Here is a 17,073-nt window from a genome sequence, read left to right as displayed (position 1 = left end):
AGCAAAGCAACAACCACCATATGTTGTTTTTACTTAGCAAAATGCCCTGAGCGCCAAAGGCCCTGCATTCGCTTCGGAGCAGTACTTCCGTAACCTGACTCCGCCAGATGGGGCAGCAGAGAGTACACTGGGTTCCCCCCTCCTGCTCCCATCTCCACAGTGCTGTCCTAGACACAGTGCTGCCTTGATCCCGCCTCTAGCTGCCGCTGATTGGCCAGGCCGTTTTGTGGCCGGAGCATCAAGTCTGCCTGAGAGTTCCCAGATGGGAGCAGGAGGGGGGAACCCAGTGTACTCTCTGCTGCCCCATCTGGCGGAGTCAGGTTAGTACTTCCGTGGTTTGGTTTCAAACTGAATCCTGGGAATCGGAGTTTTAACAACCACCAAGAGGATTACTGAAATTAATGTTATACAGAATTACTTGCTACATACTGCACGTTTCCCGGTCTAAAGTTAGGGGACCATACCTGGGGTCTCTCAATCTAAAAATGGGGTCTTTTGAGATGTTTGGAAAATAACTTAACCCATTTTGGGCGGGAACCCCTTTTGGTGTTAGCATTATGTTATGCTTTAGCTATTGAAAAATAGCAGATCTACAAGCTCATAGCGCGCCACCGAGTGGCGCGCTACGAGCTTGTAGGTCTGCTATTTTTGAAAACTCGAAGAACGACTGACATAGAAACATGGCTTTTTCAGAAAACTGTCAGGATGTAGAAGACATTTTTAGAATCTGATCTCAGGTCAAAATAACTTAAACGCTTCTAATTCTACTGAAGAGGTTTTCTGAAAGGGGGGATGAATGTGAGAGGCAAGAAGGCAACTACATTCCTGAGAAATCAAACAATGTTATGCACTTATATCCATATTAATATTAAACAAGTGAACATTAATAATATCCATGCGGATACAGTTGTCATATGGGTTTACTGCTGCACTAAGCTAAAATAGAACTGGAAAAAGTGTATAAATGTTTATTGGAGGAGAGAGAGAGAGCTAAAGTATTATTATAAAATTCAGCTGGGTTGTGTTTTTTTTCATCATTTTTTCATCATCATGAATAACCCATTTTGACCTGAGATCAGATTCTAAAAATGTCTTCTACATCCTGACAGTTTTCTGAAAAAGCTATGTTTCTATGTCAGTGGTTCTTCGATTTTTCAAAAATAGCAGACCTACAAGCTCGTAGCGCGCCACTCGGTGGCGCGCTATGAGCTTGTAGATCTGCTATTTTTCAATAGCTAAAGCATAACATAATGCTAACACCAAAAGGGGTTCCCGCCCAAAATGGGATAAGCATCAATCATGAATAAAGAGTGCAGAATAGTTTCTATTCTATTCCATTGTAGTGAAGCAGTCGTAGTCAATTCGTTTTATGTCAAGGAACCCCAAGTTGATATTTGGCTAAGGATAAAAGAAGATTCCCCCCCCCCAAAAAAAATAGCCAACGCTAATTTCAAAAATGTAAATAAAATTAAACATTAAAAAAAGAACTGATCTATAGGCTCACATGTTGACACAATACATTGGCCTGTGTCCGGGGGAGGGAAGCCAGGCGGGGAGGGTGCTCTGTGTGCAGTACCTGTGCTTGTCCTGTAGAGGGTGCTCTGCGGGTCGTGGGAGGGGCTGTGGTACAGCGGGCTGTGGAAGGAGTGATCGTCGAACACGGGAATCATGTCACAGTCGGGGGACAGCGTGGCGTGCAGCTCGGGGTCCAACTGACCGGGGTGGCTGGCGTACGAACTGTGGAGGCCTGGGGGGGTTGGGGGACAGGAACATGGGAACGGACTTTAGGAACTAGACTCCACGCCAGAAGCGTCATTTCATTAATAAATAGGTGATGTACAAGCTCACAAACGAGTCGTGCTGCAACGCATTGTGAGCTTGTACATCGACTATTTTGGGGGAATAAAAGAGAAAATATTTGAAAATGTTCACATATAATATCATGCCCCGAACTAAGGATGCCGGGTTGAAAGTGGTTATATAAAAATAAATCACACCCGTGTGAACTGAGTGGTGCAAGGTCTTATATAGCCTGATCAGCTGTGGTCTGACGTAATGTCAGTGACCATAGTAACCATGCTAATTTTTTTGGGTCCCACGTACAGGTACACACATACATAGACACATACAGACAAAGCTGGTTGTTGGAGTGGTTTACACCACTCAAAAATACCTCCCCCTGGAGGTACCTGAGGTACAGCAGGGGGAAAGGAACTGGTCTGAATAACGTGTTCCTTTTACGCGCTACGTCCGGCCGGGGAAACTCTCCCCTGTCTGTCAGGTGAAAAGAAGCAGCTTGGACTCCTCATGCATAGAAGGAAGCATGAGGTCAGTCCGCTGCCCCCCCCCCCCCCCCCCCCAGGTTGGCAGAGGAAGTATAGCGCCCAGGATTACATTAGATAATTGACACTGGGTGAAAAAATGGGTTGCAAAATCGTGGGATAAAAATGTATTAACAAAAAATATGCAGACAAGGAAACATCTATAGCATTTGACACACGTCACATGGTCTGTAGATGGATTGAGATGCATACAACGTTGTCGTTGATGAAAATATCCATGAACTTAAATTCAGGTTAAATATGAACACTTTTGCAATTGCCATCCCCTGGGACCCCAAATGACGCCCCTGACTCCACGTTTTATTAAATTCTATTACAATTAGGTGTGAATATTTCAGTACGAGAGAGAGAGAGAGAGAGAGAGCGAGAGCGAGAGCGAGAGCGAGAGCGAGAGCGAGAGCGAGAGCGAGAGAGAGAGAGAGAGAGAGAGAGAGAGAGAGAGAGAGAGAGAGAGAGAGAGAGAGACAGAGACAGAGACAGAGAGAGAGAGAGAGAGAGAGAGAGAGAGAGAGAGAGAGAGAGAGAGAGAGAGAGGAGAGAGAGAGACAACATATTCAACACAAGCTGAGCTTTCACCTTGAGGGACAGAACTGAATGCTGTGTTAATGGCAACTGAAAACAACTTGTTTTCAAAGTGATACAGCTTTGGGCCAGCCAGGCTTTTCTTTGTCAAAACTGTGAGCCCTGCCCCATTACAAGGGACTAGTCTCCTAATAAGCAGAAGTCTAATCCACATGATCAATATGATTGAGGGCTTTCCTTCCATTACAAAACAACAAAAAACAAAATCCCTATGTTGTCTGGAGGAGCAAACATAGAATATTAGGGACTTTAAGCAACGACGGCTACGGCAATCCGCTCCAGCAACCGAAATGGATCAGTGCTCGATAGATAAACCTGCTTGCCGTAGTCACATGTGTTCAAGACGGATCTGTCCGATATTTCATATTCCATCCTAATTGGCTAACATTTGCTTTCAAAGTTTGCAGGATTGGCCCGTTTTGAACAAAAAGCCTCAAATCATGAACGCAGCGTGCAATTTACGTGAAATCTTTCACAGACTTTCCTACTAGGCTGAGGAATATATCCCACCCTTTTCACATTGGGCTGTTATAGCGCCACCAACAGGTGGATTTTTGCATAACACATTTTTGGAACAAAATGCCTCAAATCATCCAATTGCCATCCAAGGGCCGGCGTAGAAGAAATTGCACCCTTTTCACATTGGCCTATTATAGCGCCACCAGGAGGCCACAACCTGACCTGCCCTGGTGGAGACCTGTGCCCCGAGGGGCACTTTTTCTAGTTATTATTGTTATTTTTGAGTGGTGCAAACCACTCCAACAACCAGCTTTGTCTGTATGTTTGTGTACCTGTGTACACACGTGTCCGTGCACAGGTGAGCATGGTTACCATGATCACTGACATTACGTCAGACCACAGCTGATCAGGCTATATAAGACCTTGCACCACTCAGTTCACACGGGTGTGATTTTTTTTACAATGAGTAATTATGGTCCATTAGTCACAATTGCCAGGGATTATTATAATCATTTTCGAATGTTTCCATCTCTACTGCAAGTTGATTTAAATTAAACATAGCTGTGAATGGATTGTTTTTGCGCTACCAAATGCTTCAACAATTAACTGGTGGAAACTAATTAACAGTATCGGCACGTCTCAGACAGAAACAAACAAACAACAACACAAAGATTGGTTTTCGATATGAAACTAAACGTTTCCAAGATAGTGAAACTACTGGGCATTCGAGGACCACTGGGTACACTATTGTTCTATTGTTCTATATTCTGTTTCCAGTATATGCAAGTCATCTTCCAGTACACGCTGTCTTCTATAGATCTCTATTGTGGTCGTGGGACACTGGAGAACAACCAAACATAGATTTCCAACCAGGCACAGAGTAGACAGCTACCAGCGTTCTAATCGGGCACAGAGGGATCATCCTGCAGGTCCTTGTGTACACCAGATGTGTGATGTTATTGTCCCCGTTATTCACGGATGCATGATGAGTGCTAACCCTATTTATCCCATTTTGGGCAGGAACCCCTTTTGGTGTTTTAAACATTATGTTATAATTTAGCTATTGAAAAATAGCAGATCTACAAGCTCATGGCGCGCTACGAGCTTGTAGGTCTGCTATTTTTGAAAAATCGTGAAAATATTTATTTCAGAAAAATGGAGGATTTAGAAGATTTTTTTTAAATTTCGAGGTCAGGCCTAAATGGGTTATTCCTGTTTTTGACATTTCTCCAGGGTTGGTTCACTGCCTGCATGAGCCCTTCACACTAGTCACACTGAAAGATCTGGATCGTCGCCCAGGTGGTTCTAAAGTTCAGGAGGCGCACCCTCTACGTTCTAGAGAACATTGGGCTGACTAACCCATTTCTGACCTGAGATCAGATTCTAAAAATGTCTTCTCCATCCTGACAGTTTTCTGAAAAAGCTACGTTTCTATGTCAGTCGTTCTTTGATTTTTTTCAAAAATAGCAGACCTACAAGCTCGTAGCGCGCCACTCGGTGGCGCGCTATGAGCTTGTAGATCTGCCTCACTCAGACCTTTAAAACATTGATGCATGCTTGTTGTATGAATGTTGTGAGTGTCATGGCCGCCCCAATGCATTTCCAATGGAAGTCACATGGTTTCTGGATCCCCACCCAGGGGTTCTAAAGTTCAGGAGGCGCACCCTCTACGTTCTAGAGAAAATTGGGCTGACTAATAGTATACTGTAGCTCTACTACAGCCTTGACCCTGACTCTCACAGTCTGAACCAAAAAGGTCTCAGATTTAAGAACAGGCACAGTGGGCGAATACTGTACCTGCGGGGCCTAGAGCGATAGAGGTCACCCGAGGGCCAGTGGTGGAAAACGTACTCAATTGTTTTACTTAAAGGTATATTCAGTGATTTGACTTAATTCAAATATCACTTGTTTTTTCTTTTTTTCTGGATAATCCTCCCTACTATAGAGTGTGCTGACCATATAAGGAGTTCCTCCCTGTCCCCAGTGAGCCCCTGGGGTCAAAAAACCCTAGTTTCAGTTTTGGTGGCGGGTGGCAAAGCCTTCATCCAATCAGGATGAGAGGGGCCTTCCTCCAATCATGATTGAGTGGGGGCGGGCCTTGGTGCACATGCTGTTGGCCTGTTGCACTTCCCCCCACTGTAGAGCGTGCATGTGCACATTTTGTTACCGGGGCGGACTGGGTGGTTTTCCAAATCACCCAAATCACTGAATGCTCCTTTAAGTAAAAGTAACAATACTGCAATTTAGAACTACTTCGTTACAAGTAAAAGTACGGAATTGAAAATGTACTTGAGTAAAAGTACAAAAGTACCGGCATCAAAATGTACTTAAAGTAATAAAAGTAAAAACTACTCACATTGCAGAATGTCCCACTTCACAAGTTCAAAATGTGTACAAAGTCTATTGAAGATAGCCGATCTACAAGCTCACAATGCGTCGCAACGTGACGCATTGTGAGCTTGTAGATCGGCTATTTTCAAATGGCCAAAATGTATAGGGTTGAAGTGGTGAATGTATGTTTTCTAATCAAAATTAAAATATCCAAAGTAACTAGTAACTCAAGTTTTCAAATAATTGGAGTGAAGTAAAAGTACAAATCTTGGCTCTGAGATGTAGTGGGGTAGAAGTAAAAGTACTGGAAATACTCAAGTAAAGTACAAATACCTCAAAATTGTACTTAAGTACAGTACTTAAGTAAAAGTACTTAGTTACTTTCCACCACTGCCGAGGGCTCAATGCAGTTTGTCTGAAGAACCCATGTTTCATGTGTGTGTGGTTGCTTTAGGCAACACACTATTGCTCTCGGTCCGATATATCTTTCTGCCAGCAAAGTGAACCTGCTTTTGCAGAAAAGTGAAGCTTTTGATCATGCTTCACACGACATCACAATCATATTAATGGTAAGATGGAATTCAGTTCCCAGTGGATTCCTCGCGACTCGTGTCAGACAGTGCAACCACACTTCCCAGAATTGCACCTTTCTAGTTTATTTGTGTATTTATTAATTTATATTATATTATAATTATATCATTTTGCTGTCCTTTCTGGTTGCCCTATAGAGCGTCGCAGTCCCGCCCCCTACCATGGCCCAGGAAATGATTCTCTGTTCATTTTCCTCATAGACTTTTCAGAAAGTATTTATTTAAAGACGGTTACGCCGCGGACAAAGCCAACTCTTGTCGTGACAAATCATGACAATAAACACAATGCCAAACAATGCCAAACAAAGAATTAGAAAGTAGAAAAAAACGGCAGGTTACAACACTTTTTTTGTTGTTTTTCTTCTTTGTAATTGTTTGTTTGGTCCAAAATATTGTGTTTATTGTCATGATTTGTCACGACTGGAACGTAACCGTAACCGTCTTTAAATAAATACTTTTTGAAATGTCTATGGGAAAAATGCATTGGGATTCATTTCCTGGGCCTGATTTGCTGGATTTTTGGACAGAATCTGGAGCATGATGACCATATGACCAGCACTCATAATACTTCATGAACCTTGTTATAAGTTGTTGGGCATAATTATAATGAGTGCATTATAATGCATTATAAATGTGATTATAATTCATTATAGACCCGCCCTTTAAGTAAAGTGTTACCAAGTAAAAGTGTCCTTAAACAAACTCTGAGACCTGCTTAATCGATATCAATTAATGCTTTGTGTTCCGTTGTTTTGACTTGAAACTCAATAGCGGCGGCTAGCAGAGCCCGACACCACCGCCACCGTGTCATCTTTGATCAATTTGCACGAAAACACGTCTCTGTAAATCTTATTAAAAAGCGCTGACCTGGCTGGAGAGTCTAGGCTACACTGTAAAAAATACCCAGTTTTCATTTCTGTGAGAAACTGTAACCAAATGGACCCTTACGGATCCATTTGTGCACTCTCAGTTATAAATGGATAAAATGAAAACCGGGGATGTGTGTTAGCTAATGGGATAATTTAGCTTTGGGTGAAAATTAAATAATATATTACCACAAATGATATGATATGATATAGGTTAATTGTTAACATAAGCATAGGGATGATACTACACAAAAAATATGATATGATATGATAGTATAGACCAATTATTTCTATATAAACAGTGAGACTACTGCGCGCGTGCATGCACTCCCAAACCAGTTGTTTTGAGTTTGACGCTGTTGAGGCGCGCCGAGTCGAACCACAAGCCAACAAGTGATCTAACGTGTGTACAGGTGCTCCCTCCGCTCGTGTCAGCTAATAATCGACAATAACAAATCTACTTTATTATCACATTACAGGTTTATACGTGTAACGTGGGAGGCCAGGGCAACATTGTTTTGGCGCAAGAAGTAGGCGTAGTAAGCCGGTAACACGCGGGAGTCTATCCCCGTTACAATGTGTCAGTTAGACCACTGGGAGATGGATTGCTGAGGTGGAGCGCCACACCTACCATCAGGTCCCAGTACTTCCCGCACGACTTGCTGCACCAAGCCGTGCTACTCATTTGCTGAGTTGGCGGTGCCCGGGATCGAACCCATGAACTTGTAGTCGAAAGGCGAGAGCTACCCGGACATATGCAAGACACAGGCAAGAGTTTTTTCAGAAAGGGAGAAGATGAGAACTTACTTACAGTAGATAACATGATTTTAAATCTGAGGGTGGTTATTTGACGCCAACGTGACGCCAGATTGCGGCAGTATTGAGTTCACAAGTTCCTCCTCCTGCCTGGATCTGGGCTCTCTCAAGCAGAAACGATAAACCGGAAGCAGCGGGACAAAAATGATGATATCTCCATAATAATTTCGAGTTGTAGTCTTGTTAGGTTGTGTTTACATTTGCACTGTGGCAGCGCTTCAATACGTCATCAGTATCGCGTTGATCCCGCCTCTAGCGGCCGCGTCTCTCTCCGGTCAGAAATGGTCCGGAGTGTATCATCTCTGCCCGAGAGGGACCAGATGGGAGCAGGAGGAGGAACTCACTGCTGCCACCAGCTGGCGGAGTCAGATTAGGTTATTGGCAGAAGCCATTATTTTCCACAGCACGTGTTCCCGTTGCATTCCCCCCAACAGCTCTGAAGACATCCTGAATGTTGACCTTATCGCCGAACTCAATTTCACCGGCGCTCCAGCAGAATGCCCTGCAGTCCCGGCTCAATGACGAGGCTAGACTTAAGGTTTAAAGGTGGTAACTAGGGCTGGGACTCGATTATTATTATTTTATCTAGCCTAATTCATTTGAAGCATTGCAATTAATTAATCGCAATTAATCGCATATCAATATTCGACCTGAGAAGCATTTTATTTTATTTTGGTGAATCCACTGGGCCAAGCAAAGCGGTGTGATAGGTACGACTTCCAGTGAGAAAGGTTCTGTGGTGCAAAAACTATGCACGATTAAAATGCGTGCATTTTTTTAATTGCGTTGTTTCTGTAATTAATTAATCTCAATTAATCAGCAATGAATCAAGTCCCAGCCCTAGTGGTAACGCATCGGTACAGTACAGTAGGTCGACATACTGTATACGGTAGCTAGCAGCAGGTATGTACATGAGATTAGACCACATAGAATGTTTCCTCATAGGGCAGCAACATGACAATCATGGAAATCCACATGACAAGTCCACATGGGTCCACACAGCTTTTTGGCCCCTTCCCTACTTCCTTCACAGGTATTACGGATGATACTAATGAAGGCTCTGTTCCATTCTGGTCAAACAGAGTCATGGCCGGGCTCCACCGGGCGCGTCAGCGTCGCGTCTCCGTCACCGTCAGGGAATGTTCCCTTTTTAATCAATGAAGGGTGGCTCCACTGCCCGCGTTGCGTTGCGTTGACGGAGACGCGACGCGTGCATTAAAATTGAACCGGTGCGTTTTTTGACGCACGCGACGGAGACGCAACGCGTCCGGTGGAGCCCTGGCGTCAGGGTGCTGCTATTGTGCATGTTGGCTCACTGGAAACACTCTGCTACCGCAGTGGGTCTCTCAAAGTGTCCTTGAGTGGGTTGCGTACGGGAGAGTGTACAAATGGAACCAAATGGACCATTTGGTTCCATTTGGCCCCGCCTCGGGGCTCCACGCAATTGCGTGGTCTGCATAGTGCAATAAACCTGTGAAGGAAGTAGGGGAGGGGCCCGGAAGTTATTCTGTGTGCATAGATAGAACCTGTTGGGGGTATTGAGAACAACTGGGTTGGTATAATCGCTTGTGCACGACATAATCCTAGGAAGTATATAAAGGAGAGGTCACGACTAAAGTACACGTTCTAAACCTCCTCGCTTCGCACTGCATGGGAGGAAGACTGCAGGTTTGATGGAATGCATTTATTTTACATGCCACTGCTTCTTTTCCTTTGCGTCATCCGTGACAATCCGTTGCATCATTCATGTGCTGTATTTTAGCATGCTAGAGGCAGTGTGTGTGTTAGCGGCGCACACTGCTTTGTGCTTTGTGAATATGAGCTTTCTTTCACCTCACTGCATCTATCTCACATGCAGAGATGCACACATGTTTCTATACAGTGTACGCACGCGCGCACACGCACACGCACACACACGCTCACACACACACACACACACACACACACACACACACACACACACACACACACACACACACACACACACACACACACACACACACAGCGGGGTTATATGGGTTAGTGGAGCAGGCTTAATGTAATGATAAACCTCTGCGTCAGCAGCAAGGCTTTGACGACGCCAACAATAATAATAATAATAGATAAGATAAGATAATCCCTGTTGTCTTTGTGCGATCGTACCATGTCGGGTGGAAACCTCGTATGTCCAAAACTGTTGAAATGAAAAAGAAGACCCTGTTGCAGGATCCAAGAGTGTTGGCAGCCCTGCCTTGGGGACTTTTAAAAGCATGTTAAAGACCCATCTATGTATTTACTGTAGAGGGTAGTGTCGTGTAGAGGACTCCTAGGTCCACTAGTTGTCATTTATTAGAGTTGTAAACCGCAGACGTTGTTAAAAAGACTGAGCTCTTGCAGTTTTTTAAGCCTTAGAAGGTTTGACATCTTGCGGATCTAAAAAAAATATTATAGCTGGGTAAAGGGGGCTGAAGCCAAAAAACACGAAATGACTCAAGTCATTATACCGTATATCAGCTTGCATTCCCTTCTCTTACATATTGTACCTTACTGGGGCTTTCCGTAGTCACGCTTGCAGTCTCTAGTCATGGTGCAGTGTGGGAGAGGAGAGCGGGCTTAGTGTCCCATTGGCTGTGGGGCTTGGTGTCCCATTGGGCGTATAGGGCTAGTCTCCCATTGGCTTAGAGGCCAGCCATTCATGAAAATCTCGCCACTACATCATTACTAGACCACGAGTCCGATCATTGATCAGCTCTGCAAGCCGATAAAGAAAACGTGTGAGAAACAACTGACCTATGAGACTGTCGGGTCTGGGCAGGGCGCTCCGCTGGTACAGCCCCCCGTACGGGTCGGCGCCGTACGCCAGCGGCTGGCTCTGCCGCGGCAGCGTGGAGCCGTAGTGCTGCGGCACCGCCGTCATGCCCGTGCGCAGGGAGGGCGGAGACCCCGCCAAGCCACGCCCCTCCTCCAGGGAGAGGGTGGAGCTCAGCCTCCGGCCGCTGCCCAGCGCCAGGGCCTGTTGGCGCTGGTGGTGGTGATGCCCGTTGGTGGGGGAGTCGGAGGAGGTGGGAGAGGCACAGCCCTGGTGATAAAAGATATTAGACTTACATTCAGTTGTTATTATGTGGAAGGCCTGTATTCACAATTTTACTTGACTAAAGGTACAAGAGTATTGGCAATTTGGCATTCAAATAATTATACTATATAATATATTTGTCAACTTTTTTTCTAAAATAGCCACAATGTACAATACAAGCTCACAATGCGTCAAAATAAGTGCAAAATAGGGCTTAAGTGCTTAACACAAGTTTATCATTAATACTCTAAATCTGCAAAGTAACTGATAGCTGTCAAATAATAAGTGAAAAGCACACATTTATATTTAATACAATGAATACATGTTTGGTCACATTGAAGTATACGCAAGCGTACTGAAGTAGTACTCAGTACTTAATTAGAACACTGCGAACTTGTAGATCTGCTATTTTTTAAAAATCGTAAAAATGTGGCGCAAATCTTTGAATATATATTCTTTCAGAGCGAACATTTTTAACTTAAATCTTTGCTTCTGGTAACCTGACTCCGCCAGATGGGGCAGCAGAGAGTACACTGGGTTCCACCCTCATGCTCCCATCTGGGAACCCCATCAGGCAGACTTGATGCCCGGCCACAAAACGGCCTGGCCAATCAGCGGCAGCTAGAGGCGGGATCAAGGCATACACAGTGCTGCCTTGATCCCGCCTCTAGCTGCCGCTGATTGGCCAATGTACTCTCTGCTGCCCCATCTGGCGGAGTCAGGTTATGCTTCTGGGGGGTCCCTGGAACAACATATTTTCAGATGGCCAAATACAGATAATTCTGGGGCTCTGTGACATGAAATAATAGGTATTTCAGAAAACTCAAAAGGGTCCGTTTGGACCATCTGGACGCCGCTCGGTGTCCCCGGACTAAAAGCACAAGTCGTTTGTCACCTGGGAGGAGGAGGGAGGCATGGAGGTGCCGGGGAACACAGAGACGAGGGGCTTGGGCTCGGACAGGATGGGGGAGCCGTAGGAGGTGCTGCCCTGCGACGTGCGCAGGGAGGCGCGCGAGGGGGAGGCGGTGGTGGTGGCGCCGCCCGGGGACTGACTCCTGGAGGGCAGCGAGGCCATCCTCCTCAACATGCGACCTGATGCCTAGAGAGAGAGAGAGAGAGAGAGAGAGAGAGAGAGAGAGATGAGGAGATATGAGGAGGAGAGGAGAGAGAGGAGATAGAGGGCATAGAGGAGGAGGAGGGGAGAGAGAGAGATAGAGGAGGAGGGGACAGAGAGATAGAGATGGGGGGGGGAGGGGTTGATGCTGCAGGTTATTATAGATAACTAAAACCGGGGAAAAAGAAAATTAAAAAGATTTGACCTTCAGGTCAACCTCGGTGTGAAACCAGAGACGAGGATGTAAATGGGCATCTGACTTGTACTGTTTTGTAAACAAACAACTCCAGCGTGGCGGAGTTATACAACCCCATAGCCAGAAGGGATGCAACACTCTGATTGGTTCAGAAGCACACAGCCTTCCGTTATTAAGACTGAAATTTAAAAATAAAACTCACCAAGAGCCATTGCACCCTGTCTTTAAATGGCTCCTGTAATAGCAATCATTAATAGTTCTGTTTGGTAATAGGGTTCTCCCAGTCTCTCCAGCTCTTATAATAGACAGCATTGGTGCAACTACTTCTTGGAACCTCTTGCAACAAGATCTTAAACTAGTACCTATTGGCCATTTTAGGTCAATATACTTAATAATAAGTATTCATTACCTGCATGCAACTGTTTTAACTGATTGCTGTCAAGCTTTGTCTTTCTTTGTTGTTCTTATGTCATTTCTTATCTATGCGTAATCTCGGCGAATTTTAAATAAAGGTTGAATGACTGAAAAGGAAAGTAGAGGAAACAACAACCTGTCCCTCGGCACGGGGGCTTCTGGACAGCGCGCGAGGCTCCGACCTCACCACGTTCTGGTTGCTATAGTAACCCATGCTGCTGTCCTGGTAGCCACTGTCAGAGTACGAGGTCATCGGACCCGAGTGACCTGCAGACCCTGAGAGAGAGAGAGAGAGAGAGAGAGAGAGAGAGAGAGAGTTCTGAGCAACTTAATGCAAGTGGATGGAAGGATAACTTGGGTGCCGTCTCTATTCATATATACTCTAAGAGTGGCTTATTGTCAGTATCAGCCGGTAACACGCGTGCTAGACCCCTGGGAGATGGATTGCTGAGGTGGAGCGCCACACCTACCATCGGCTCCCAGTACTTCCCCGCACGACTTGCCACACACAAGCCGTGCTACTCATACGCTGAGTTGGCGGTTGCCCGGGATCGAACCCGAAAACAGTGGTTCTCAAAAGTAGCAGACATACAAGCTCACTGTGAGCTTGTTCATCTGCTATTTATAAACATTTTGAGAAAAATCTTGAAAGTGTTTGATGAATGTTACATTTTTTAACACAAATCTTCTCTTCTGGGCTATTTGGCTGTCGGACTATTGGTTGTCGGACTATTGGTTGTCGGACTATTGGTTGTCGGACTATTGGTTGTCGGACTATTGGTTGTCGGACTATTTTCTGCCCTACTGTACTGTACTGTACTGTACTGTACTGTACTGTACTGTACTGTACTGTACTGTACTGTACTGTCTCTCATCATGCACCTGTGCATGTGCTACACCGTAGTCTGTATACTGCACTGTGCTGGTGTTACATTAAAAACTCAGCTTCCCATCATGCACCTGTGCACAGTGTGAAGCTCAACAGCGCCACTTTGTCACCTGTTGGTACTCTAAACAGACAGACAGACAGACAGACAGACAGACAGACAGACAGACAGACAGACAGACAGACAGACAGACAGACAGACAGACAGACAGACAGACAGACAGACAGACAGACAGACAGACAGACAGACAGACAGACAGACAGACAGACAGGGATCCCTGGACGACTGATACATTTTTCAGAAAACCGTCAGGATTTAGAAGACTCAGGTCTTATGTTATGTAAAAATAAACATGAGTATTTCTTCCACCAGTCATCACTCTACTAGTTTCATTATTCCGAAGCTGTTTTTAGCCTAATGTTTTTAATACTCTATAATTAAAGGCTTTACTTAGGCACTGTTTGGCCACACTCCAGCCTAAATGACACTCCAGGGAGTAGCAAGACAAATGCTACAAATGATTGCCTCAAAAACCATTTGACTCAGTTTCAAAGTTAAACCCAGTAGCTCTCAGATGAAAGATCTTGAGGCTGTCTCTGCTTAACATTCTTCTGTTAAACACTTTTCCTCGCCGGGCTCATTTATATTCGGAACTAAACTTTATATGGAAGAAGAGACTATAGTTAATGATTAATGACCTCCCTCACGCTTTTCATCTTAAATAAGCTCTTCCTCTCTCTCGATCTCTCTCTCCCTCTCCTTCTCCCTCTCTCTCGATCTCTCTCTCCCTCTCCTTCTCCCTCTCTCTCGATCTCTCTCTCCCTCTCCTTCTCCCTCTCTCTCTCTCCCTCTCCTTCTCTCTCTCTCTCTCCCTCTCTCTCCCTCCCTCTCCCTCTCCCTCTCCCTCTCTCTCTCTCTCTCTCTCTCTCTCTCTCTCTGAGTGAAAGTAGGCCACCATTTAAAAAAAAGTTGCCTGTTTGCTTCCATAATTCATGCACATATATCCCTTCCTTATCGCCATTTTTTACTCGACAAGATGGGATGATATATGCAAATGCTTAAAAGCAACGATGGTGGTGATGCTAGCAGGATTCCTGCACCGCAAAATCCTCTGAGTCAATTTAACACTGAGATTTTGTACAATCTCTGAGTCAGAAATGGTTGAATGAATTGTCACTGAGGATTTTATTATGCGCTTGTGTCTGGTTTTCTCGTCTGCATAAACCTAATTTTAGCTTTTTGTTGAGCATAGCCCCTTCCAAATGTGGTTCTGCTCTAAGCTAGCAATTGTGTTTAATTTGTGGTTCTGCTATAGCTCTATTGTTATTGTCTCCACCAGGCCGAAGGCTTGGGGAGACTATGTTTTGCTCCCTGTCCATCCGTCCATCCGTGTGTCCGTCCATCTGTCTGTGACCAGCTAATCTCCGCCACCTTTGGCCGGTCGCTGGCAAACTGTGCACACACACACACACACACACCCTGGATGCCAGAGCAGAACTCTGCCCAGATTTATTCAGATCAACCTGCGCCATTTTACTCCACTACTTTTACTCAAGTACATTTTTAATACAGAAATGTGTACTTGTAACAGAGTATAGGGCTCCATCTTGCGCCACCCTTATCCCTTATCCCTAAACGTATTTTGCCATTTTTTACTATTTTGAAAAACATTTTAAAATAGTTAAACTAGCCGATCTACATCGTGAGCTTGTAGATCGGCTATTTGAACTATTTTAAAAGGTTTTTTTAAATTAGTAAAAAATGGCAAAATTAGTTTAGGGATAAGGGTTAAGGGGTGGCATAAGATATATTCAGTATTTAAGTCCGACGTAATTTTGTAGTGCTACGTTACGTCTGGGTCCAAGTGGCACCAGCTCCCGTCCGCATCTCATTGTAAATAGAATATCTAAACGCGTGAATCTTTTTACAATGACGTTATTTTTCAGAAAGGAAGCCATTGAGGGTTAAAATGGGTCTTAATGCTTCCAACTCGAGTAGAATTATTAATGTTTTGTACCCCAGTATCCATGACAAAAAAAAATATGATGTGGAGACAATAAAGACTATTATTATTGAAGGTGGTAACAGTTTGCTCAGTAAAATATTTCGGGGGCATATTTAGAATGTGTGCAGGCTTGAGTATGTTGAATCTAGTTTGCATTAATGATGATTTAGTTGACACAATGAAATAAAATGGCGATAGTATTCCGTGTGGGGCAGACGGCCTGTCACAGCCAGATTTGGGAGAGCAGCGCAGCTTTGTTGTTGCGAGGAAAGCGGTAAAATGAGACTTTCGTGGTTGTTTTCGTCTCAGATTTAGTCCGACGGACACAAAAGCGACACAAAAGCTCATGTCACAGCTAAAATACTGAATAGCCCTATGTCTACAACAGGGTATTGATACTTTCACTACGAAAGTACAAAACACGAGTACTTCGTCCATCACTGCATACTGTACATTACAGGCTTGCAATTCAAATATATAATAGATAGTTTGATGCCTAGAAATAGTAGAAATCCATATCGATCTCACATGGAAAGTGTCCAAATCACATCTCAAATGCCTTCAAGGAATTAGTAAATGGTAACCTAAGAATTTTTTTTGTCTTCATCAACAGCTGCCTGCGGAAGATCCTCCATATCCGATGGCCAGACAGACACCATCAGTAACAATGAACTCTGGCAGAGAACGAACCAGCTTCCGGCAGAAGAAGAAATAAGGAAACGCAGATGGCGATGGATAGGCCACACCCTACGAAAGCCTGCAAGTACCATCATAAGACTAGCCTCGGAAACCCAGACGTTTTTTTTTCCAGGGAGAAAAAAAAAGTCTGGGTCTGAGTCCACTTCAATTCGGCATAGAGTAGCGCAAACATCTCTCACTCTCTGCTGATTTATGATTGTCTGCACCTTTGTTAAATTGACACACACGCACACATATACACACACACTCCTCTCTTTCTGTGTCGCTCTAAGTAATTAGTCTCATGTCGCGCAGCTGCGCATAGTTTCTCCCGGCGGATCCTGCCGGGAGCTGCCTATGCCATAAAAAGCATAGGTGAGTTCCAGGCTATCATAAGACAAGCCCTAACATGGAACCCACAGGGCAAGCAGGAAAAGGGGTCGCCCCAGAAACACCTGGCGCAGAGAGACCTGGAGGCAGACATCAAGACCATGAAGACGACCTGGAACCAGCTGGAGAGAACAGCCCAAGACAGAGATGACCTGGAACCAGCTGGAGAGAACAGCCCAGGACAGAGATGCCTGGAGATCGCTTGTTGACGGCCTATGCCCCAGAAGACCATGAAGACGACCTGGAACCAGCTGGAGAGAACAGCTCAAGACGGAGATGCCTGGAGATGGCTTGTTGACGGCCTATGCCCCAGAAGGGGCAGTAGGCGTAAGTAAGTAAGTAACCTAAGAA

At 44.8% G+C, this 17,073-nt stretch overlaps 1 protein-coding gene across 1 annotated transcript in view; it reads right to left on the bottom strand.

Annotated features, from left to right (window-relative positions):
* The window catches only part of LOC306917464 (plakophilin-4-like), a 70,764-nt gene that overhangs the window by 39,890 nt on the left and 13,801 nt on the right, over positions 1–17,073 (bottom strand). The window contains 4 exon segments of the mRNA XM_079495690.1: positions 1,577–1,747; positions 10,756–11,044; positions 11,946–12,137; positions 12,899–13,038. Coding sequence (XP_079351816.1) covers positions 1,577–1,747; positions 10,756–11,044; positions 11,946–12,137; positions 12,899–13,038 — 792 coding nt within the window.

Source organism: Electrona antarctica (assembly GCF_951216825.1).
Source record: "Electrona antarctica genome assembly, chromosome: 24".
Taxonomy (NCBI): Eukaryota; Metazoa; Chordata; class Actinopteri; order Myctophiformes; family Myctophidae; genus Electrona; species Electrona antarctica.
Note: the sequence above shows the minus strand (reverse complement) of the source record. Positions and strands in the feature narration are given on the sequence as shown.